At 40.6% G+C, this 26307-nt stretch overlaps 1 protein-coding gene across 1 annotated transcript; it reads left to right on the top strand.

Moving 5' to 3' along the window:
• The first annotated feature begins 562 nt into the window (after positions 1-562).
• Positions 563-25944, top strand: ntn4 (netrin 4). Its single transcript, XM_004083271.4, has 10 exons — positions 563-1013; positions 1571-2118; positions 8318-8599; positions 13202-13328; positions 14033-14218; positions 21505-21718; positions 22708-22802; positions 23077-23145; positions 24157-24330; positions 24978-25944. The coding sequence occupies exons 1-10, from the start codon at positions 878-880 to the stop codon at positions 25115-25117; spliced, it is 1971 nt and encodes a 656-aa protein (XP_004083319.1). The 5' UTR covers positions 563-877; the 3' UTR covers positions 25118-25944.
• The last annotated feature ends 363 nt before the right edge of the window (positions 25945-26307 follow it).

A 26307-nucleotide genomic window follows, 5' to 3' on the forward strand; every position in this document is an offset into this window, starting at 1 on the left:
TACAACAACACAACAGTAGCTGGGATAGACTGCAGCAACCCCCTGACCCAGACAGGTATTAAGCGTGTTTGGATGGATGGATGGATGGATGGATGGAACGATGGATGGATGCTAGCTAACACGTTCTAGCAACCCTTTGAAAAATATGAATTTCATGTTCATAATTACTCACAGTTTCACTTGAAAGTCTCTGATCAGCTTCAGTGGTCAAGTGCCTGGCTCAAGGGCACCATATCGATGGGATGACAGTGGAACAAACACTGCTGGGCAGTTTATCCTGGACTTGAACCAGCCACCCTGCATTAGAAAGAAAACCCTGGCTCCCCTCTAAGTCTGTAGAGAATCTATGGAGCAAGTTTTGGCTTTGTGGGGGCACCAGGGGGGCAAACCCTAAAATTAGCCCATTAATCTTAAAAGTGAAAGCCGGCCCTGGGTGCTGTATTGTAAGACAAAATCCTGGAAATCCTAATGATAGAACAGAATGGTCAGCAGTCTGGGGCCACAAACTGAAATGTTCCTTTAAGTCTGCGCGGGAGGGAGCAGAGAGGCGGAGCTGAAGCCCGCGCAGTCACTACAGCCTCCGCGCGTCTGCGCGCCGCTTAGAAATAGACGCGCGGGCGGAGGACGCGCACTGCGCGGAGATGAGAGCCGTCGCTTGTCCTGGAGCTGCAGAAGAGCCGCTCAGATCCGTTCACCCCTCCAAAGCTGGGACTGCTCTCCTCCGCCTTCAGCGGGACATCACGCACCTCCAGGAGTCATGCTGCTCCGTCAAACTCCTGGGCTTCTATCACCTCCTCGGGTTGGATTGAGAAGAGAAAGTTCCGTTTGGAATTGAAGCCTACGCACTTATCCTTTTGGGCTCTTTTGACCACCGTGAATGAGATCTTGGCACTCCTGTTGTCTGGGTGACTTCAGAGGATTTTCTGGTCTCCGTTTCTTTCCTGCATGTTTTTGGATTACAGGAGATATGCTGAATTTATTGCTGGTCAGTCTGTCCGTGTTGGTGAATCCAGGTTAGTGCCATCATTGTAAGAGCTCATGCGGTTAAAATAAATCTTTTTAGGCAGCTTGCTTTTTGTCAGATCAGATTCAAACCACACACCACTACTGACATGAACAGAACTCACCACAATGCTATTAAAGATGCCCTCAAGGAAAGAGTTGGTCTGTGCAGAAGTTCAGCTTCTTGTGAAGTTTAATAGGAATCTGCCTTTGAAGTCTACCTGGAAAGTAGGAATAGCTGCAGGTTCATGAAGATCGGTCCGGGCTGGAACATGAAACTGACCCCTAAGGGGTCACAGTGAAGTCTGGAGGGCGTCTGAAAGCTGCTCATCCTCCACCACAACGGTCTGCGTTCAGGCTGTGTCAGGTCAAACAGGTGCACAATGCCTCCATTATCCCCTTTGCATAACGTTTCCGATGGAGGTAAATCACTTGTGTACACATGCAGGGAACCAGAGAGACTGAGGTTCAGGCACATCGCCTTTTTTACAGAAACCATTAAAATATTGAAGGACTTTTCCGGCTGACAGAGCCTTGTTGTCTGTAAACTCTGTTTTTGTTTTTATAGGACACTCAGTGGACGTGTTTCGAACAGGTGTGGCCCCCCGCTGTGAGAACCGGGCCTGCAACCCCCGCATGGGTAACCTGGCTTTGGGTCGCCAGGTTTTGACACAGACCGTGTGCGGCAACAACGGCACTGAGCTCTACTGCTCCTACTCAGACCCCAACTCCAACCTGGCCTGCAGCGCCCCCAAGTGCTCCAAATGCAACGCCGGCCTGCCTCACCTGTCCCACCTGGCGGGGTCCATGTCTGACTCCTCCTTCCGCCATCCAAACACCTGGTGGCAGTCTGCGGAGGGGGTGGAGTCTGAGACGGTGCAGCTGGACCTGGAGACGACCTTCTACTTCACTCACCTCATCATAGTCTTCCGCTCAACGCGGCCGGCAGTCATGACCCTGGAGCGCTCGCAGGACTTTGGACGGACGTGGGAGGCGCTGCAGTACTACGCCAGCAACTGCACCACCTCCTTTGGGCTGCTAGAGAGCAAGGGGGTCCAGGACAGACCCGCCTGCACCTCCAAATACTCGGGGGCTTTTCCATGCAACCGAGGAGAGGTGAGTTGACCTTCAGTTAACCCAGCTGCAGATTTATTTCAGAGGATTGACTGATTAACAAAGACAGCTGATCAGTGCGTTAATCAATCTTTGCTTCTATTCCAGCTTGTGTAAAAAAGAAAAACTGGTCTTTAGCATAGCACCAGATTTAAATTTTCTCCTTTCTGATAAAACTGTTTGTGTGTTTGGTGACTTCCTGGTGAAATCTGTACAATTCTGAGATACATAGAGTTGTACGAAAATTATTTACTTAAGACAAAAAATAGGGTAGAAATTGATGTAGAACTAGACAACAGAACTTAGTATTATAACAAGCCAAAAGGCTGAGATAAAAAGCAAAGAAGCAGGGTGAGAAGCTAGAATCTTTTCGAAATTAAAATTGTGTTTGCAGAACCTGCAAATGTGCATTATTTTTAGAATATTAAGGCTTAACTAAAAAGAGAAAACCTTACTTTGCAGTCACTTCAGATCCCCTCATTTGTTCTAAATTTAAACTCCCACTCCAATCATCTTTTGATCTATTTTCAAAGGGTTCCCAGTAGTCTTTCAACAGGATGATGCTGTTTTTTAGAGAAAAATTCAAAAACCTGTGTTGTTTTCCAGGACATAGTTTCTGCAGAGTGGCAGGAGTTCATTAGAAATTCAGCGCTGAGTTGTGGGCGGGACTGTTGGCGCAGAGAGCCCCTCCCAGTTGCTGAGAGCTCTCTGTTTATACACTGTCCCTCTAGCTTACAGCCTCTCACATCCCCAAACTAACATTACTGGTGCAACAAAAGCAGCGAGCAAAATCAGATCTATCCAGCCGTACAGTTTAGATCCAGATTTCAGCTCAGACGAGGAAAACAAAAACGTTCACGGATCTATTCGCCTGCAAGTGGATGCATCAGAATGGAGCGGAGCAGGAAGTTAGTGACCCGCGCCGCGTATTTTCTATGCCACAGAAAATCTCATTTTCAAATGGCACTTTTATTATTATTTTATTTTAAAGCACCATTTCCACTGGATTGGGTCTTTAAATCATCCCAACACAGGTGTAAATGTGGGCGGATCCACACTCGTGGTAAAGCACTGTTTTTACTTTTTAACTTCCACAAATGAAGTGTTATTGATGTCAAATTTTATATGTCGACTTTGACGGGTAAACACAAAACAACAGATCTGACGGCGCCAGCACCAGCGCCAGTCCTGCTGGAACTTTCTGCTTTCTGGGAGTCACGCGACAAATGCGAGCTGCGTCTTCAGGCAGGTGGTGGGAGGTCTGCGGGGGGAAATAACTGAGTGTTGAACAGACTTTAGCGTGAGAGCGTTTCCTGAAGCTCATTGATGCTTCATTGAAAGTGTGTGCTGGAAGCTGCTCTGCAGATGTGTGCAGATGCCTTACAGATTTTTCTTTTTCTGTATTAACAGATCTATAAAAGTATAAAACAGCTTTTTTTTCGTTTTCAAGTGTTGGTGTGAACCACCTGTGCTGGGACCGTGGCCTTCAGCTTCTAACTCCTCAGTCGCTGACCCTGAGGTTAAAAGCAGCAACGCTCCGACAAAGAAATGTGGTCCAGCTGTTGATGTTCTGTCTGCCTCTTTAATTATTTACCACCTACTGCAGCAGTAGAACCGCCTTTTATGGAAGGCAAAGACCACTGCTGACATTTATCGATTGATTTCCTGTAGTTAGATGTGAAAGAGGGCAGCAGCTTGAGACAAATGAGTGTTTTGTCATTTGGAAGCAGATTTGAAGACACTAAAAGATATTTTTACATGGATTTTTATGAAATGATGCTTGACTTATATGTCTGAATAAATACCTGCATATAGATGGACGGAACGTGTTGACCCTGTAGTTTTCTGTTGGCCCAGTTCAAAGCAGTTTTCCAGTGATTGGTTGTTGTCATTGATCAGGTATAACTTTATAAAAACTTAGCTTTTGTGAAGCTGTGCAAATAGGAGGGATGCGTAAACCTGATGTGTGGGAACATGCCCACAACACCGGTTCGAAAGGAAAACATCTGAGGGTCACGCATTTGTCAGAAAAATCATAAAACACTTATAAGTGCACTTCTAAGCTTCAGCTTCTTATTGATTGTAGTCGGGCAGTTTTATACTGGTGTAAGTCTTGTGGTACATTTGTGAATAACTCCTGACTAAAATCTCTCTTCTTTTAATCAGGTTTAGTCTTTAAGTCAGGGTTTGTCCCTGCATAACTATTCAACATTTTTTTAAAATAAACTTTAAAAGATAACTGCTTTTCTTTTAGGACAACCTGCCCTTGTATATTATTTAATTCAAATATGAGCAGTTTTATGCTCTAATCTTAATTTTATAAGCCTTCACTCCATCAATTATGAATACCATTTATTGATAATTGTTGCACCTATTGCTCCATTTTTATCAACAAGTAATTTTTTATGTTTTTTATGACTTTTGGGGAATTTGTTTGTTTCTTTGTATTCTTACAGTGACTTTACGGTAAAAGGTTTCGCTTTTAAGGGATTGAAGTTTTCCGGAAGACCTGGTTCTGTTTACTTAAACTGTTCCAAACTTCCCTGGTGTGGACCAAACAGCCCTAGAAGGAAATTATTGGTACAAATAATGTGATGACCAGGTGTAAATCCCTGTGTTTATTTGTTTTTCAGTGCTTTGTTGCTGAAGTATTCATTTCCTAAGTTTAACTCTTCAGAACCTTTGCTTCTGCAGATATTTAACTCTGGTGATGCAATTTGACGTCCTGAAGTGTAGATGGCATGAACCCATGCTCTTCTAACAAAATACTGTGTATAGGGGTCACAAGACTAACAACCGGCTGGCAACGCGCCTCTTGGTCGGAACTGGCTGCACAGCGGGCGCCACCAGACGTCCCATAGCGTCCCACAGATCATCAAAAGTTGAGCGTGTCGTGTGGAATTATTGGATCCACGGCTCCTCTGGAAAATCACCAACCACCATTTCCCAAAAGGGCTTCATCTGTAGCCCCTCCCACGTGTAAGGAGCTCGCCGCTCCATGGCCGCCAACGTCTCCTTTGATAGATGATGATGAGCGCTAGTATCGTGGCAGAAATGTGAATGTTTCTGCTGTCAATCAAAGTATTGTTTACATTCGTCACCGTGTTTTTGAATGACTTACAGCGCGAGTTGGTTTGTGTTTATTCCGTAGTTAGGATTTAATGCAAAGAGTGTAATTCTAGAATTTCGATAAGGTTTTGCACATAAGTGTAATGGAAACGCAGCTAGTGATTCAACTTAATTGATCACTTTCTACTGAACACAACAGAAAAAGACTGATAAAAATGAGTGACTGTGATGTTATGAAACGTTTGCTTGGATCAAAGTTTTGCATTGTTGTAACCAAAGTCGATGTTTCTTACATGTTTCATATAATATTGGGTTACATGTGAGTGTTTGGAATCAGATAAAGTGGGAGTGAGGGTTTTGGAGTAAAAGGGGTCATAGCTGGGGGCGATTACAGGCTGCAGGTATTCTCAGCTTTCGGCATCTCCTCTTTCTTTGGCAAACATGAAAGCATGTCATCTCGTGCGGTGAAAGCTTTTTGTGTTCACCTGTGATGTGTGCAGAAGCTGTGTGTGTGTGTGAGACACACAAAGAGAAAGTGTTTGGGACTTCTTGTCTTATTCATGAGGTCAGCAGGGCTGGAAGAATGTCTGTAACGGAGCCTGACCTCCTTAGGGAGTAGAAGGAGGTAGACCTGGTTCTTTCAGACACACACTTATCTGTAGGCCGTCACATGAACACATACAGTCGGCGTTCTGTCTGTCTGCCGGGAAGGAAATGCTCTTTCTCTGATGGATGTTGGTACTGTTGGCGAGACACCCCTCCCCCCGCTCCGTTTCCCTCTCCGTCTTTCTCCTTCCATCAATGCCCATTGTGCCTGTTTACCAGATTACAGTCCACGCTGCTTTGATGGAATTAGGCCTGTTAAAGCTGGGCTTACTTTATTTTTCAGTCAGGAACAGGAAGAAGGATTTTCAGTGGCCCACAGTGAACTCACCACCTCAGGCCTCGTAGAAATCTGCTGCATACTTTGGTGGCAGGTGTGAATTTTCTTTTTTTTGTTTTTTTACCTCCAGAATGAGCCAACGCAGATGATCTGTTTGGTCTCCTTTACTTTCCACTTCCATAACGGTGTTAATAATTAATATTTGTCACAAAAAGACATTTGTGCAACAAATAAATCATTCATATGTGTCGCTAAAATGCTCTGAGAAGTTTTTAGCTGACATTTTCAATCAACTTTACAATAAAATGTTTAATTTTACTGCTTTCTGATGAGTAAATAGTGTTTGAGCATAAATACAATAAAAAAATAAATAAAATAAAATAAAAAACGAATTAACAAACTTAATCTTTAATCCACATATGAAGTATTTTAAGACGACAAAGTTAACAACGTGATTCAGTTATGCAAATAACAATTTTGCTCGGTCTGCATTCCCTGCTAATGACTTTGTTGAGCTGCCAACATAGCGAGGATATTTGAGGTCAAGTGAATGTCAGAGCTCTGACAAACGGTGAATTATCTGTGATTCCCATCCGTCTCTGACTGAACTTTTTAAAATAAAACCTTTAGAAAACACGAGATGTCGGCAGAAGTCTCGCAGGCAGTTTTCAAGTATTTGTAATTCTTCTGTGTAATCTTTTCAAAGTAAAAGGTTGAACAACCAAAGAGATAAGATACTAACTTTGAACTTGTAACATTACTCAATGGATCATGTGACCAGATGCCTTGATCGTGTCTTTTACAGTAATTAGGAACTAGACGAGGTGGTTAAGGCGCTTTCTGGGTACTCGTATGCAGAAGTTAAGCAGATAAAATAAGCTGGACAGAAACCTTTGAATAAACTAACAAGACAAAACAATCTTAACTTGGGTTTAAGTTTGTGTCAGGGGTCAGGCTGTCTGTTTACTGTGTTCCAGCGTTTATTTATTTTGAGTCTTAAAGATTTGCTTGGCGTCGGCTCTAATTGGACTAAAAGGATCACTAAGATAAATAGAGGTGTCATCAGTATAATAAGCAAGTTTATTTTTTATCCAAAGCAAAAAACTCAGACAAAATGCGGTAAAGGAGTGTCCAAAACAGTCTTGCTGCAGCTCAAGGTTTACGTGCATGCCAGCATGGGTACATGGGCGTGCTGACGTTGCTGCGCTGTTGCTGGGCTGTCGCAAGCCTTTTGTCCAGCTCTGAGTTGTGTGGAGCTGCATCTTCATCCCCGTCTTTGTCTGGACTTGCTCTCCGTGCTCAACCACAGACAAGCACCCCTCATCCTATTTGTTGTGTTCTCTTAATTGTGGACCACAATGCCCTCACAGTGACCTCCGTAACCTTTTCAGAACAACAGGAAAATTAATAAGTGTTCTTCCCATCGCACTCCTGTCTAGTCATCCAGCAAACCAGAGAACGGCCTCTTTACTTTACTTACCATTCAGATTGCAGTTCAATCAGATAAGAGCTATTATAGTGACAAAGATGAGAATTTATGCTCATTGCAAGCATGTTTCTTTCACATCAAGAGTTGGGAAAGACACCAACTTTCTCACCCCCCCAAGAACAGAGGTGCTGGTTGCCAGTGGCAGCAGTAGCCATGGCAATGGCAGCCCATAAAGGGATCTTCAATGTGAAGGATGTCCAGGGACCAAACAGAGAAAATAGAGGGAGAAAGAAAAGAGTTCACTTATATAAGGGATGCGCAGCACCCTCGAGGTCACGTGAGGACTCCCCCAATGTTGTCTGGGTGGAAGGTCACAGTTTAGTGCACGGATGATCTCAAAACAAACCCCAAATAGTGTGACAGATGTAGCGACATGAGCCACATCAGTGAGCCTGATTGTATCCCTGAATACACCAATCTAATCTCTCTAAATCATGAACTGAAACCCAGAGAAAAACACTTCTAAGAGGGACACAACTATTGGCTTACAAAATAAAAATGAAAACTTCTGATAAAAAAAAATATACATGTGAATGCTTTCCTCGTGTCAGGAAGGAATACATGTATAAAGTTCAAACATCCTGCAAGTAAACTACCAGTACATTTATGGTGTCAAATGCTGTTGTGTTTTAATCACATTTTACTGAAACACCCGTCCTTGTAAACTGACCATACTGGGCTGACTGTCTTTTTTTTAAACTTTGGTTTTCAGTAGTTAACAAAGCAGAAATACTCACAGTCTGTTTGCTTTTGACAATCAGGTGATCTACCGAGCCCTCCCAAAGTGGAAGTCCATGGATCCATTTGGAATGGAGGGCCAGCAGCAGCTCAGAGTGACCAACATCCGAATCCAGTTGCTGAAGCATCAGCCGTGTCCATGCCAGGCCAAAGTCCTCGCCTCTTCAAACAGAAAACCTCTTCCTACTCGCCATTTCGCCATTTATGACCTGATAGTGAAGGGAAGCTGCTTCTGTAATGGCCATGCTGAGCAGTGCGTGCCTGCACCTGGATACAAGCCTGTCAGAGACCGGACCAACCATGTGGTAAGACTTTCAATGGTCCCACTCTTTGGTTTTTACCTACTAGGTTTAAAAATTGTAAATTGGGCTTTGAATGTTTTATATTTTTTTCATGTTCAGATCCATTCAGTTGACTTCATTTAATAAATAAGCTGCTAAAATCTTGTTACGGTAAATCCGACACTGATTCTGTCTACAAAAGGTCTCAAAATTATTGGATTTTATCAGAAGTGTAAAAAATATTATGTTGACATGAAATCTTATTTTGTTTGCTTCGGTTTTATCCTTGTTTCATTGAATATACCTTTATATGTATGAACAAATTTAACTGCACAGTAGAAAAAGGATCATCTGGGCTAATTCAAAGATGTGTCGCCTCTTTTCTCAGAGTCTTTCTTAATTTTGAAAATAAACTGGTAAGAGAACTTACAAGTTCTAATGACGCACAAAATCTGCAGTGTTAAAACTTGTGCACTTAAATGAAATTGTCCAAAAAAAGAAAAAAAGGGTGGTCATGTCTCCCATTTTCCCGCAATTTTTCTAGTAGATCTCAACCAAAAACAACCATCCCACAAGTGCAGATAATGTGGCACACCCAGTACATTGTACAAGAGATCGAGATGTGCCAAAACATGACCTTTTTAAAATGAGGAACAAAAGGCACAAAACTACAAATCTATCAAGACTGTTATTTACTGTAGTTCTGGCATGACTACAGATTATTGATGAGCACATAGAAGCACATTAGGCTTTATCTCTTCTAACAATGTTAAACATTTTACACTGTAATTCTCATTTCACACTAACATTAGTGTCTAGGCTTCACTCAAGTTCTACATTTCACTTGAGTTATGAATGTATCAGATTTCATGGATAAATCTTGTGACATCATGACCGTGGAGACATGAAATAGAAATGAGCTTTTCTGCTTACACCACACTCCCGATGGAAGATGTAGCTTCTGCTGACATATTTACGTGTTGATAAAGGCGTGAACAGACGGTGTTTACTTAATATTGACCTTCAGAATGACAGTGGTCGCTACTACCACGATGCACTTGAACTAGAAAAATGAAAGTGAAAGTGTGTCTAACAAGCTTTTACACACAGACATTTAATGGGACAAGAAACAGCATTACATCAACATGGAAAACTAAACGCAGAGAGGAAAGGTTAGGGTTGGCAGAGTCCAAAGCTCACTGGAAAAAAAGCGTCAGATTGTTTTTCAGGGACTGAAAATCCTGTTAAATTCTATAGCAAAACTTTTTATCTGGTACGACTAAAGTTTTAAGTGCGACCATAAATATAGTTAAATACTGGTTTTCCAAGTCTTAATGTATTTGTTAGTGACAAAGAAGACTCCACTGCATTTTTTTAAAAGAAAAAAGTTAGGTCAAATGTGATTTGTTAGCGTAAAACGGCTAAAAGCTGTGAGCACAATTGATAAAATGAAAATAAGCAACTGAATGGGATTTTATGTAAAAATCATGCCTATACTGTGAAAGCTCGCGATCAAAAATTTACACCCAGCACAATTGTCTTGGTCTTATGAGTTTAATATTAATTTTAAGTGATTTTTTTTTTTTTTAATTCTATAGAACACCTAGGTAGCACATGATCCTCTTAGGTCAACCATTTGGCCAAAAAAAAAACTTGAAAAAGTTTTTGGCACTTTACAAAATAAATCAAGTCATGTGGTTCCTTTACTGATAGTTCAGCCTTTGTTCAGGAACTGTTGACATCTGAGTTACTAGACACACTGCTTTAAATCTTAAATCTATTTATTTTCATGCCAAGAAATTCCAAGTAGCTCGAGTTCTTTTATGAGGATTTCCCTCCTTTTGAGGGGATAGAAAATCCTGTGGGACAGCCTTTGAAGAACCAGACTTTAAAGTTTCCTTCCGTTTGCCAGGTCAATAATAAGTTTAACGTTAAGAAATATGTAAGACTGTAACTGTCCACAGATTACCTCATGTCAGTGGACCGGTACTGCGCTGTGTTGTGCAGGAGCGTTCAGTAAACACGCTGGTTATATAAAAGCTTTTTTCTGCATATCGGCGCTGTGCTTTGTGTCTCTGTGTAGCTGCTGTTTTTGAAAAACCCAAACAAACAAAGCGCAAGATGAGGGCAGAGATTACCGGCCTCTCAGGGAAAGGAAGGGCGTACAGAGTGTGTGTATATATATGTGTGTGTGCATACGGTCATACATTTTTGGGATATTTCTACCGAAACGTAAGGGCTCCTGAATCTGTCTTTTCAGATATGCCTCACAACCAGAGGATCCTCACAGAGACCTCTGTTGTTTGGTCTATCTTGAGTAAAAGGTGTGTGCTCTGAGGTATGCCATATTTTGTCTGCTCCGAGTGTGTGTGTGTGTGTGTGTGTGTGTGTGTGTGTGTGTGTGTGTGTGTGTGTGTGTGTGTGTGTGTGTGTGTGTGTGTGTGTGTGTGTGTGTGCGCAGTAATCAGCAGAGAAAGTGGCCCCGACAGCCATTACTGCTCAGACTCTGTAAGACGAAAGGGCCAGTTTGTTTGTTGTCCCTCCACAGGGGATTTTGCGGTTCAGGGTGATTACACTGTCTGTTAGTTAGCCACAAAGCCAGCACACACTTAATGACATCCAGGGCATGCCACCGTCTCGTTAGTAGCAATTAGTTCACTCGGGGTGAGAGGGGGCTGTGTGTGTAGGTTTCTTCACATTTTGTTCCATGTGCAAATTCTTAATCAACGAAACTTGTTTGTGATTATGCTTTAGAACGTGGAACATAACGGTGGCGGTTTTTAAAACTTTGATCCTAATTTTGTGTTCATGGCTTATTAGCTAAACCCTTTTTTTACTTTACTTTCACACACAAGCTCTGAAAGACCCGCTCAGGTTAAAAAAAAATACATATTTGGTGTTTTTTAACATGTTCTTTTGGCATTTTTCTGACAATGGCGGACATTTATAAAGAAAATTAAGCTTAAAGTAGCATTTCTGAGTATTTCTCTATTCAAATTGTGAATCAGGAGCAGACGATAAAATGCGATTGGAAAAAGATCGTATTTGTGACGTAGAAAATATATTTCTGATGCATCCACTTGCAGACAAATAGATCCTTGAATGTCTGGATCTAAATTGTACGACCGGATAACTTCAACACTGCTCACCATTTTTGTTGCACCGCTAATTTTAGGTTGGGGGTTGTGAGGGGCTGTAAGCTAGCGGGAGAGAGTGTAAACAGATAAGTGACGTTAAGGCGAGTGTTGCGCGCTAAGAGGCAAAATACTTATGAACTCCTACTGCTCTGCAAAAATTATGTCCTAAAAAAACCCCCAAAAAAACAGTTATTTGGTTTTGTATATGTGTTTTTTTTTACTTGTCCCGTCCATCAGCTGAGCAAACACATAGGAGCTGAAGACCTTTAGTGTTGGACACATTTTACTGTTAGGGGGTTAGGAATCATCAGACACAAAAGGGGTATATTTGTATAAACCCCTTTTGTATTTCAGGCTAAACTTTATTTATATTGATTATGTTTGTATACGTCTTTTGTTGGACTGGACAGAAAAAAAGAAGACATAAGGCATAATCATATGAAATGAGCGCAGAAAATGTGGTACTTTAACCCTAGAAAGCCCAGGATAAACTATCTTGTAAGGTTTTAAAGTGAACTTGTTTCTTTTCCCTTTTTTGTTCATTTTTGGTAGCAGCAAATAACCGCAGCCAAAACAAACAAAACAATAATTAAAAAAATAAATGAAAGTAAAAAAAAAAAAAAAAACCCAAAGAAACCCATAAGCTTTGACAGAAGAAAATCCCATTCATTTTAAGAACAACAGAGTGAAAACCAGTCTGAAAAGTGATGATCCCTTCAACAGTTTTATTCTTTTATTGTGTGGAACCTGCTGCAAGTGTGACCGGTGCACAATAAACCTGAGTCACGTGCAGATGTATCTTTTCATGGATCAGTTCATGGAGAGGGCGTGCCGTTTATAGCTGCGCTTTGATATTGTTTGAGTTTTCGGAACGGCGTTTGAGTCGAAGCCGGTCAGTTTGGCGACAGCTCAAACCCCGTGGGAAACAAGCGTAAGAAGGAATGTGTGCGATTTTTTTTGTGCATCTTCTGTGCATACTGATTAGTTTGTTCCTACCTCTGTATTCACTGCATAATTGTGTGTCCTACATTGCAGTCGCACGGTGTAATCCAAACAAATAAAGAGCTTCCTCAAATGCCTTGCCCCCCCCTTCAATCATTATCCAGCATGCATGGCATTCCTGCTCAAAGGAATGACAAGGAGATTGTTATTGTGCTCTCAGCACTACATACTTGTACTCTTCTCATACTCATAAACCTACACACACACACACACACACACGCAGGCTTTTTAGAGCGGAGGCCCACTCTTGATTCCAGCAATGAAGCCAAATAATCATTGTCCTTTCACTAATTTGAAGCGAGAGAAGGTGAGAGACAATGATTCAGGGAAGGAAATAAGATAAGCAGAAGATGCTTGAAAAAGAGTTAGAGAGAAGGGATTTAAAGGAAAAAGGAACAGTCCATGTGAAGATATTCAAGGACGACATCTTTTTCAAATCTATCGTGTTCTGTTATCCTAATGAGGTCTTTTCTCCACTTTTTTTTAGGTTCATGGGAAGTGCGTGTGCAGACACAACACTGCAGGTGAGCACTGCGAGCGCTGTGCTCCTCTGTACAATGACCGGCCCTGGCAGCCAGCTGACGGACTGACAGGAGCTCCACATGAATGTCGGAGTGAGTCAAAAAATCTGCTTCCTGTATTGTTATGTGAAGTACCACTCTGATGATCTACTACCAAAGCGTTCCCAGTGGTCTTTTTCATTTTGAGTATGCCATTTTTTAGCCCCTATTTTCTAGGAAATACTTTCTGCAGAGCAGCAAGAGTTCAGCTGTAGTTGCAGTAGTTGTGTGCGGGACTATTGGCATGGAGCAAGCCCGCCCCCACTTCTCATCACCCATAACTGAGAGCTCTCCTGCTAGCTTACAGCCCCTCACACGTCCAACCTAAAATTATTGGTGCAACAAAAACTATTTGTCTGACAGTGGATGCATCCGAATTGGGCGGAGCAGGGAGCTTGTGGCCCCGCCCAGCATATTTTCATATTTACAGCATCTTTTTCAAATTTGCTCCTGATTCACAATGATTTGAATAAAGAAATATTTTAAAATACAATTTAAAATTGATTTACCTTATCTTTATCTTCTATCATCAGAAAATAGGTGGTGCCACAAGAACACGTGGCACCACCAATTTTCATTGGAGTGGGTGTTTAATAAGCCATTAGCAGCCCTGCCGACTGGACACTTGTGTGACAGAACTTTATATTTGTACAAAACCTTTTGTGCATTTGAAAATTGAAGTAAAGAAGAAGTAATAGATTTCTTTCAAGTAAGGAGTCAAATTCAGTGTTTTCACCAACGTCATTTGTCCTTGCCAGAGTGCAAGTGTAACGGGCATGCTCAAAGCTGCCGCTTTGACTGGACGGCGTGGCGGGAGTCTGGCCAGCGGAGTGGAGGCATATGCGATTGTCTGCACAACACAGAAGGTCGTCAGTGCCAGAAATGCAAAGCTGGCTTCCACAGAGACCCTCGGAGACCCCAAACGGCGCCGGACTCCTGCAAACGTGAGTGACGTGGCAACACCTTTGGTAAAATGGTTTTCATTTATCGTAACCTTTTCTCTTTTAAATAAAGACAATTTTGTCATATAGAAGACTCTATTTCCAATACGAAATAGAAAGGTTGTTCTCTTTCTTTGAAAAACCATCAGCTTCTGGAAATATTTCTAACATTTGGTAATAGGTCGTGAAACGCACAAAGAATATTATTTCAGATTTGACTTTTGCATATTTCTGAAAAAACAGTTATTGTTTCGTTTGGCTAAACTGTCCATCAATAGCATGACATCATTTAATATTCGCCCTTCGTTTTTACAGCTAAATTTTAAAAGGTACTGGATCGTGTAACCCTGACATCCGGTGTTGAACACAGGTACTGCTGCTTACAGTCAAAGCACAGCATTAAAGCCCCCAATGCCAGTTACTCAATCTATGGAAATTTCAGCTGTAAACTTTGACAGTATGGTTTTAAAGACTTGATCACAGGTCGTTTTTTGAGCTGGTGTGATCCTACACATCCTACATTTAGCCAACTGTAAACTGTCCTTCAAAGAGAAAGAAAATAACACTGTGCTTGCATGTCAAACATGATTGTCACTATGTAATCCCAGTCAGTCCTTAACGAGATAAAAGTTTCTATTGCCAGTATATTGTTAGCCTGTGCTACATAGATACTGCGCTCTAATCTCTAAAATTTTCAGACTTGGTTAAATTTATCAATGTGTCTTGTCTTAACTGAAAAGAACAGGTTAGGCTAACAGTTTGCAGAGAGCATGTGTGTTGTATTCGCATTGTAGTGGCACAGAAAAAACAATTGATCTGTCTGTAGAGAATGAATTTATTCAGCTAGCCAAGAATCAAAACCTCTTGAACGATATATTTACCTCCACCTTTATCAGAAAAGCCCTAAGATTGCAAGTGATCCTCGAATCTATTGAAATCTGATAATATTTTGCAAAATTTTCATTAAAGCCCGTTTTTAAAAGTCAGGTCAAAGGAGAATCGAGTCATTTTCTGTTGGCCTCATTGTTTGTTTTTTTGTGCAAATGTTTCTGTCAACCTAATCTGGTTTTCTTACATACAGGTCTATGTGTGTTTTCAAAGGCAATGAGAGCAATTGCAAGTCAAAAGACACAACTTAGAGATCTATATACAAACCTAAAAATGATTTAGCTTTGAGTATTTATTACATGAACGTTAACTTCCAAACATTTTAACAGAATAAACGATAAAAAGCAGATTTTGTCGTTGCTGTGGATGTTTTCCCTTAGAAGGATTATTTCTTTCTGTGTACCAGACACTGGAATGTCATGAAACATGATTAATCAACCCACAGCAACAAAATGTTGTAAACATCAACCTCAAGCACACCACTGTAGAAAAGCAGTCTCATTCTTTTGAGGAATGCTGAGCACAAGGATCGCAAGCCAGGACCTGCTGGATCACTCTGAATCCTGACGGGCACCTGGCCCTGGCGCTCCACGCTCTATCCAAGGTTTACATCGTAGTTAATCATCAGATGGCAGCATTCCTTCGTCTTGACTCAGGACCTCCTGCCTGTCCCCTACATTTTTTTGGTTTGTCAGATGTGACTTAGAGCTCTGACTGCTTTGGGGTAATTATTGTCAGGAGCTGTAAATGTGTTAGGGTCCACCCTGGCAGGGGGTGCATGGACAATTTGCCAATGCAGTGTGATTTTTCTCCACTGACGAAAAGAGTCTTAAGTAAATAAGAGATAGTCATCCATAAACATGCAGCAGAGACAGCGTTCTCCTGATTATCAGCCTGATTTGAGCCACTAATCTCGGCTTTGCAGCTTTCACTCAGATTCAAGTGTCATTTTTTCTCTTTGTTCTTTTATATTTTTACTAGGATGTTGATTGCAAGAACCGTCATGCATCTGAAAACATGACATTCCCCCTAAAGTTTGCTGATTAAAAAAAAAAAAAAAAAAAGTCACAGGAGTGGATAAAATGTGCCTTCAAACCCAGATTAGCCATTTTTTTCCTGGCATTTTAACTGTAACATAACAACGATGTGTCCAACATGGTGGATTATTGTAAAAAGAAGTTGGTACAGGAGCTCCACATTCACAAAAAAACACAGCTTATATGAAACATATGGTATTGAAATACGCAAAGATTAATGGAATACTTGACATTCACCCATTTTTGAACACTTTCCAACCGTCTGTGTGGTCTGCATGCCTCTACTGCTGTACTTTAACCAAGATCAACTGATACATTCCTGAAGCAGCACGATGATTCAGGCTTTACAATATAGAATGAAAATATCTGGAACACATTTGGATTATGTTGGAATGACAGGAGACAAAATGCTTTGATGTCTGAGGGCTGAAACCCAGATCGGACAGAGTTTCTTTGAGTGACTGCAGACAAAGGACGGCATTGTCTGGATGATTGGCCTATTTATATTAATAGATAAGACACCATCAGCAATACTGCAGAAGTGGGTTGACTTGAAGCTCTATTAGTTTGTGTATTTGGCACTTTGTCAAAATGAAGAGGCTGGTAGCAATATCTGTTGATGGCAAGAAAGATTTAGTAGCTCTTCTACTGATAACATGTTTTAATAAAAGAAATAAAAATACTCTTAAAAACCTTTGTCACACGCCACATTCAACACGCTGCCTGCTGTCCAAGCTCAAAGCTCACATAGGTATTTACTTTCAGGACTGGGGGTAGTTAGAATTACATTTCTGATGTGGTTCACTTGACCCACTCTGATGAAAATTGTGTTTGTAACATGTTTTTGTGACATTTTTCTGACGATTGAGGACATTTATTAAGATAATTAAGCACAAAAATGCATTTCTGAGTATTATTTTCATTCAAATTGTTGTGAAAGTTTGACAACGATCGTATTTGTGAGGGCGGGCCACAAGCTCCCTGCCACCTCACACTGTCAGCTAGGAAAGCATGTAAACAGAGAGCTCTCAGCAACGGGAAGGGGAGCTGGGGTTGCTCTGCGCCAAAGGTCCTGCCCAAAGGAAGGGACCTTTGACTAGGAACGCTTTGAAAATAGATCAAAAGATGGCGAGAGTGGGTCTGCTATTAGTACAAAATCATCTGTCTGTAAAATGTTTTCTGTAACAATGAGAAATAATCGTGTGACTTTTAACCTTCATGTTCTCTCTATTATTTTTAATTGCAAAAGCTCAAAATAAAATAATTTTCATCTCATGAAATTTACAGGAAATTTTCACGTCCCCATTTGTCGCATGACTTAAATCATTTGTTTACGTTAACTTGAAATGCAACACTGTAAATATAAGGTTAATGTCACCTCAAAAAAGTCGACTATGAAATGTTTTTTCCAAAAGTTACTTTTATTTGTTGGGACCGTCTTCTGTACGTTGGTGTTGTCGTTAGCACTCTCATGAGAAGTCCCTGGTGCAAATCCCAGATGATTTCTTTCCATATGGAGTGTACGTGTCCTCCTCGTGCACATGTGGATTTTCTCTTGACACTCTGACTTCCTGCCACAGTCCAAAAACTTGCTTTATTGGTTAAACTGTCTCTAAAATGTCCTTATGAGTGTGTGTGATAGTGTGGCCCTGGAAAACAGACTGGCCACCAATTTACTGTATACAATGCGTCACTCAACGGTAGCTGGGATAGGCTCCAGCAACCCAATGACCCCAAAAGGGATTGTGAAAATGGATTTTCTGATGGAAAACCAAGCTTCACGTCATCATCAGCTGACAGTGTCCTATTCAGAATATTTCTTAAGAAAAGTAACATTTAATTAACTGAATCTAAATCGAAGATTTATTGCTGTTTTGATGCAATTTTATGAGTCAGAAAGATCTACATACTAGTTTTAAAGCCGGATCTGATAAGCAAAATAAAAAGTCACATTTTTCCCAAAGAAATCCTTAACCCATATGTTCCTCTGTTATACAAAACTCCTGAGGTATAGCTACAAAGTCTTCTTTTTTTTTGCTTTAACTTTTATGACCTGGCAATAAATCAAGAACGACCCGGTTTGTTTCTCTCTTCACATATTTTCTTGACGTATTCGCAGACAATCGCGTCTTTGCAGCAGCTGGGATGCTGCAAGGTTGGAATTTCAGTGATTAGGCTGTGGTTTGGCAGATTTGTCACACCTGAGCTCCGACCCGATGGGTAACCGTAGCAGCTAATCACCGATGGGTGATTGATGGGCAGACAGCGGCGATGGCGTGCTCGGAAACCCATAGGAAGGTTCAGCTCGTGAAATTTCACTGTAACCGCTCGCTGACAAGAGGAATTTCCCTCATTTTTTTCATACCAACCTTAAAAAAAAAACTCCTGTCAAGCTTCACACTGGCTTGCGTGCTTCCACTGACACACTTCTTGTGTCGGCACGGCTCACACATTGTCTGGTGCTTATAACGCCTACACACACATTTCCCCCACAGGAGTCGTGACATGACCCCTCGTAAATTCTCATGCTTCTATGCAAACTAACAAGCTGAGCTGACACAACAACGAGCACACGTGTTCAGGCTCTGCATAGAGCGGAGCTTATGACCTCTGTGAATTATTAATATGAGGAGGCAGTTGAGGGCAGAAATGCAGATATGGCCTTGTGTGCATGTGAAGAATATAAACTGCATCTCCATGTTTTTTATGGGTGCTGTTCAGGTCTTGGTTATGATAAGCTTCACACTATATTGTGTTTTCTTCCTGGAATTTTTTTTCTGTCTGGTTTAGTGACGTGAAAGGCTGATATTGCTCTTAAAGGAGACTTGTTTTAACAATACTGCACACATTAGCACACAGATGTGTTTTGGAAGTTCTATCAACTGAAAAACTACAAGATAATTTTGAAACATAATACTGGGTTTTGGAAGAACTGATCAATCAAATTCCAAAAAAGATGCAATTCATCAAATACATTTCCCTTTGAAGGAATTTCTTGTTTTTATCAGTCAAAAAAAGCTACTTTTCTGAAAGTTTTTCATTTAAGAATTCACAATTTTGCAATAGAAGTTCTATATTTTTCATTTAAACGTCTTAAGACCTGACTTCTACATGTGTAGACATCACATTTTGGGTTATATTACCACAGTAGTTAATTCTGCTTAACGGGAACCCTGCGACTATGAGTGTGGAGGGTAAGCTCAAATAATAATGAAGTGTTTAAATCACTTTTTTATGAAAAGTTTTTTTAAGGAGGAAAATTTGACAAACGTCTCAACATTTAATCTGTTTATAATAAATTTGTGAATTCAAGTCACAGTAGTTTTGCATGGATGCCCAGCCCTAGAACATATAGTAGGCTGTTTGCATCCAGAGGAATCCCCAGTGGACCTAAAGTCAGCAGATTGCTAGGTCAGAACTGGTTCAGTCACAGTTCAACTGAAGGAAGATAAACTTCTACAAAATCTCTATGCATTTACTGCATAGTGTGGTTAAAAACACCAGTTGGATTGTGGTGAAGAGTATTAGAATAACAATACTAGGCTTAAATGACTTACCTTAACCAAATAAATGTAGTGGCTAAATTGCAATAGTTGTTTGTCTTTTGGCTTTTCCCATCAGGGGTCGCCACAGCGAACTAGTCGCATGGTAAGCTTGGCAATGTTTTACACCGGATGCCCTTCCTGACGCAACCTTCTCAAAGCAACCGGGCTTGGGACCGGCACAGAGGTAGAGAAGGGAACAGGGAGCAGCCTGGAGTTGAACCCTGGTTTCACGGATGGAAGGCGCTGCAAACCAGCACGAGCTAAACCGGCTCACGGCTAAATTGTAATAGTAAACAATCTAATAGATAGATAGAAGCAAAATAGGTCAAGATTGCTCTGAAAACCCAATTAAGTCCAATCTTAAGTTGACTTCAAACTCTCAAGAAATGTTCTTAAGAATCAAGTCCAATTCAAGTCGTTTTTTTGTTATTACACTTTAGTGTGGGCAGTAACTAAAAAGGAATACGATAAAAGCTGGAGGGAACATTTTAGGAGCTAAGAAGTGTTTTTGATGGAGAAAATCATGAGTCATTGTATTTTATTGAAGGTTTTTTTCTTTTTAAGTTAAAAGTCTAACTTTTGTTTGTTACAGATCAGTGACTTTGGTATTTGCCTAATAAAGATTTCCTTAATAATTAATAAAAACAATTTTGTTTATTTCCCCCCCAAAACGTTCTAAGAAACATTTAAATGTAAAACAACAACTAATGATGGTGGTGTTGTTTTTTTCTTTTGTTTATTTACATTTTAAGTTTGCAGTGTACACCAACTCCTTTTTCCATAACCAACTAAGCTGTTTTGATCATTTCTTTGCAGATGACACTTGGTTATATGTTGAATTTCCCCTTCATGACTCCATAGCTGTTGTTGTTTTACCTTTTGTCTGGAAATGATTTACATAAAAACATTATCTTAAACAGAAACTAAAAAAGAGTAATTTTTTTTCACAGTAGCACTTCTTTATCATCTCCCATTTACAGTCTTTCATTTTTTGGGGGTATACGTAGATTTGGGTTTTTCACCGTTAGAAACTCAATCGTTTGCATCTAAAGATGAATCTTTTTTTTTTTATAGGAAATTAAACTCCCGATTTAGAGCTGGGGCTTAATTTTAAAACACAAAAGATAAAAAGTGTCTGGTCTAACAACAGAAGCATTAAACAGAAGAGAAATGGTGAAAACGCACACCCCCTTTCCTCCCCTGTTTAAGATAAGGACAGATTTATGGGCGAAACTGCCAGTGGAAACATGGGTGGACGTTACAGTAATGGTGCAGGAATATTGTTTTTGGAGGTTGTTTAAAGAACACTCTATCAGCACACAATTACAGCAGACACAGGGGAGAGACAGAGAGAAAGAGGCTTGTTCTGTTTGTGCTTGTCGGTCCGTTTCTCTAAAGGCAGAATGAGCTTTAGAGCTCACAGATCCGTCGGCCAGAGCTCGCTTTGGGACGAACCTTCAAAGGGCTTCTGACTTAGGTGTGGGTCCTTTGTAATCATTACGGTTATGTCATAAAGAAAGAATTATAAACATGATAAGATGATAAGAAAAAGATAGAGGCTTTTGTCTGCAGCAAGAACAGACAGACAATGAAGCAACTGCTTAATGATAAAACCTCGGCTATGGAACCTTACAGACCTTTGTGTATGCAATTCAATATTTTACAATATTTATAGGCGGAATATACTCCAATACATGACAGATTGACTTTTTTTTTTACAATTTTTTTCATTACAAAATGCATTATTCATCAACACATTTTTTTTTGATAATGGAGAATTACTTTTAAATCTAAATGTATTTAGCCTTTTCTTTCCCAGCATGCAGTTGTCATCCAATGGGCTCCATACTTTACAACTCAACTGACGGATCAACATGCGACCCCTCCAACGGAAACTGCATCTGCAAGCCTGGAGTCGGCGGGGAGCGTTGCGACAGGTGCATGGTGGGATATTGGGGCTTTCATGAGTACGGCTGCCGCCCATGTGACTGTGCAGGAGACTGCGACCCGTTTACAGGAGACTGCATGTTTGGGTAGGTCGACTCATTTCTCCGTTTTATTGTCATACAACTCAGATTGCTCAAATCTGTAAATCGAAATGTCTTTTTTTCAAACATTTTATCCAAAAATTTCCACACTTTGAAATCACGGTTTTAATCACAGGATTAGTTCTCAAGTTTTGTGCGCGTAAAATACACATTTTTGATCAGGTGGAAGTGCAACATAACGGCGCGAATACCTGTTAAACATCTAGGGTTTCATGTTATTACAGTCGGTCCTTTAGTTTTAGTTTCTGATGTTTGACCTTGGTTGACCCTGACACCTTGTGGGGAGCGCAGGTGTGTCTTCCAGTTCCCTTGAGGCTTCCACGGCAACCTTGAGTGCCGTTGTGAAAATGGGATGTACAATTGTCGTAAATGTATTGTGAAGTATTTTTAAGGCAAATGGATATTACACACACTTATGACGTATGGGTGATGCTGTACAGAAACGGCATGTTTACATAATACGTGAGTGTGCGTAAGACCCCTGTTAGAGGTCCACATAAACTAAAGTCTGATTGTCCGATTTCCTCCCTGAAAGGAGCACATTTATCATGTGATCACCACTTACAAACCCTTTGCGCATGGGAGGGTTGAAAAATTGAAATGACGTGCCTGGATCTCACCGACTTACCCTTGCATGTTGTACAAGTGTTCACAACAACCTGTCACTCATAGAAAAACATTTGCATGCACTTTTTTTTCTTTATGGGCTCTCCCAGCGGTCTACAACCCTAATATATTGTGCCCCGTGGAGGTTTGCCCAGCTTTTACTCACAGATAAGCCCATGTGCTGCTTAATAAAAATCCTCAATATGCTTTGGAAAGGAGGAATATCTCAGTCGAATGTCATGGCCTCCCAACTCTGTAGTTAGGAGATATCCTGCTAAATATTATGCATCGCCATTGCTAGAATGCATTATCTGATACATCAGCAATTTCTGTAGATTGTTCATTTTCAGTTTGATTTTGAATTTCAGGCCTGATTTGGACCCGAACAACCTGGAGGGAAACTCCAGTGAGGCGTCCAGGATCTTCAGAACGGACGAACTCTTCTCTGCTTTCCATTACTCAGGTAGGACACGGCAGACTGCCTTGTGTTGCAGACTTCTATGACACAGCATTAATAAATTCTTAAGCAATAAAAGTCTTGAAGGAGCCTCATGAAGCAACAGTGGATGTGCTTATGAGTCTTTGAGCCCCCAGCATCCCCCTGTAACTGCATCTTTCAATGGCATTCCTTACTGGACTCGTATCCCTGCACACCTAAAGACCACCGACACACACACAAAAAAAAACACCCAACACACAGGCTGTTACAAATGTGTGCTTGTGTGTGTTCTCTGCAGAGAAATGTGAATGCAAGGAGCAAGTGCTGACCAACAGCAAACTTTTCTGCACCATGAACTATGCATACGGTAAGAGTTCCATCTTCCACATCGCAGATTTCCATGATTAGGATTCAATCATATTTGAACCAAACGTCTAAAGATCCAATGCAGAAAATCGGTATTTCAATCTTAATGAACGACGAGTGAAATCTGCTGCGGATTTCAAAAACATTTAGGGGCATCTAATTTCAGTGTTGCTGAGCCCCCCCCCCCAAAAAAATTGAAAGTAAGTTGGAATCCCCACGGTAGGAAATCCACTTAAAAACATCCAAAAACAAATATTTTTATTACAAAAACAATTATATTTTAAAGGGATTTCGCCAAAGAAATTACTTAAGATTAGCTAAATGAGACATTTTTTGTATTCCACCTTCTTAAAACTGCATACATGACAATAAAAAAAATTGTTTATGAAACATTTCTTAAGATTTCTTCTATTAAAATAACTGTTTTATGTGTTTGTTCTTTGTCATTTTACTTTTTTACAATAATGCCTATATTTTAGCCGTCTGACAACTTGCTGACAAAATAAAAGCTTAGATAAAACAGTTTTTAATGTTGTGATTATCGCTGATGATGGAAAGTTTCAAAGTTTGTTTCAAAACTTCACGAAAACCACTTGAAGCGTTTCACTTTTGGCATTAAATCATATTTTCTGGCAAGGACTTCAAGGTGTTACGCAAACATCGGGACCTCCTGAAGGCCCAGGATCACATTTAGTGGCTGCCTTCATAAAATATTAAAAACTGGAGAGAAATCATGAGTTCCTCTCCAACCCCTGGGGAGGAAGGAAACCTCATCTGAATTTCAGCTGCAGTTATGAAAGTTCCAGGATCAGATAAACTTTCTTTTGAAGTTTGTCCAGACACCAAACACACATCTGTCAGTTTCTCATCACCATTCCACGTCTGGCTTTTTCTGTAACCTCTATCTTGTTCATAAAGTTATCGCATTTATGCGGGTTTTGAGTGTTTTTTTCTTATAAAGTCTCTTGAAGTTGGAATGGTGTTGAAACCTTTTGACTTGCTGACCTTTCAGTGCTGAAGGTGAGGGTCCTGACGGCCCACGACAAAGGCACCCATGCTGAGGTGGAGGTCAAAGTTCAGAAGGTGCTCAGCCCGAGCAGCAAGATGAAGATACAGCGAGGTCGAGTTACTCTTTACCCCAAGTCCTGGACTGCACGGGGCTGCACCTGCCCCATCCTCAACCCAGGTGAGAAACCCTGTCATGAAGGACAGAGGACAAACTCTGTGATCTCCAGGAAATTACTATCAGATGAAGGCAGGTGTGGCTGGGAATTAATGTTATTAATATGATAAACAATTGAACAAAACTGTATTTTGAACATTTTGGATTAGTTTGAAACCATTTCTGACTTTGTCCCTTTTGCCAAATCTATCACTGAGTCCAGAAAGTGAAAAGTCCTGTGGAAAACCAAGGCTTATTCCATGAAACTTAATGTCAAATATTCCTTTAAAATGGTACAGCTAAAGCATAATAAAGAAAGAGAAAGCAAAAAATTGTTAAGAAATGATTTACTTTGTACTGTTTCTGTACCAGCCCTTTAATGCTAATGTTTCAGACATGGACAGAAGGTCATTTTATGGAGACTGATTGCTGGTTCAACATCTGGACAAAGATAAATGAAGTCCTAAAAAACAAAGTGAATATTTTACCATTTTCACTTTGGTCTGTCCTCTAAAGCAGGGATCCCCCCAATGCAGATTGGCGCAAAGCTGCTGTTCTTTGCTTCGGAATCCGCTGGAATTGCTTGCTGTCAAACTGCTGACCTGCAACTTTGGAGTTTAAATCTGTGGTTGCTTCTTGGAATGTCGACTGTTTCTGCCTTTGTTTATCAGGTGTGGAGTACCTGGTGGCGGGTTACTTGGACCGCAAACAGGGCCATCTCCTGGTGAACATGAAAAGCTTCGTGAAGCCTTGGAAAGCCAGTTTGGGCCGCAAAGTCCTCACAATGCTGAAGAAAGACTGCAACTGGTAGATGGACAAACGCTGCACCCGAGGAAGGAGTTCCCTGACAGAAGAGACCGTTTCTGATTTTGAAAAGCCCAGCGACTTTTTTTCTCTTCGTTTATTCTTCTTCCTGACTCAACAAGGATTTGAATAAATCCCAGTTTTGGAGAACTGAACTGAGAGGACTGAACCCTCCATCTCTGTCAAGAGGGAGAACAGCAGCACAAAGCACCAGCTGAAGTATGCACGCACGGCTTTGTTTTATAAAAACAGACGTCTTGCATCTGATAAAACGTTTCTTCCAGTGTGGGATTCCAGAAAGAAAATCCTCCACTGTTTCTGTTGCAGATATCCAACCACAGTGACTGAACAAGGATTGAATCCTTCATGTACTCTTTCTCCTCTGCAGCACTTTAGCCTATAAGATGGACTGAGAAAACACAGACACACAAAGAAAGAAGGATTTAACTCCCACTCAAATCACACTATAGATACACCACGTCCATTGTTCCAACAGTGGACACACTCTCAAAGAGGCAGCAGTGTGTAAGTAGTTCACACATGGTGCAAAGCACACAGAGGGACGCTGAACAAGCCATACATGCCACTACAGGTGGATAAATCTTAGTCAATCCAGGTGCGCCTGTGTTGAAATCGGAGCGAATGGGTTCTGCCCTGGACGCAAATGTATTTGCCTTTTTTACTGTGTGAGACTGAGGCGCTACGATACGAGCACAGCTCTTTGTAAGTCTGAATCCAACACATGTCCTTTGTACACTGCTGAGCTCCTGCTCCTACCTTTGTGCTCTTGTACTGTATTATTTGTATATATCTAAATAAATATTATTTCTCATTTTTTGTGTTACTTGTTGTTTTTACTTTAGGCCTGTAAACAAAACAAAAACGATAATCCACAGGAATGACAGTTAAATTCCTGATTTTTAATTGAACCCAGTTGGAATAAATCATCAAAATCAAATTTCCTATAAAAGCCAATTTTAATTGATTTTGATCAACAGTTTCAGAACAAATAAAACTTTGTCAAATTCAGAATTCTCACATTAAAAACTCAACAGAACTGCACTATTTCAAGAAACAGCTTTAAAAGAAAACAAATTAATGGGTTTGATAAATCAACACTACTTTATTCCATTTAATTTTTATACGTTAATTTTCTTAAATTCAGTTCTATTTTATACTTGTGAGAAAATAATGATC

Source organism: Oryzias latipes, chromosome 23 (assembly GCF_002234675.1).
Source record: "Oryzias latipes chromosome 23, ASM223467v1".
Classification (NCBI taxonomy): domain Eukaryota; kingdom Metazoa; phylum Chordata; class Actinopteri; order Beloniformes; family Adrianichthyidae; genus Oryzias; species Oryzias latipes.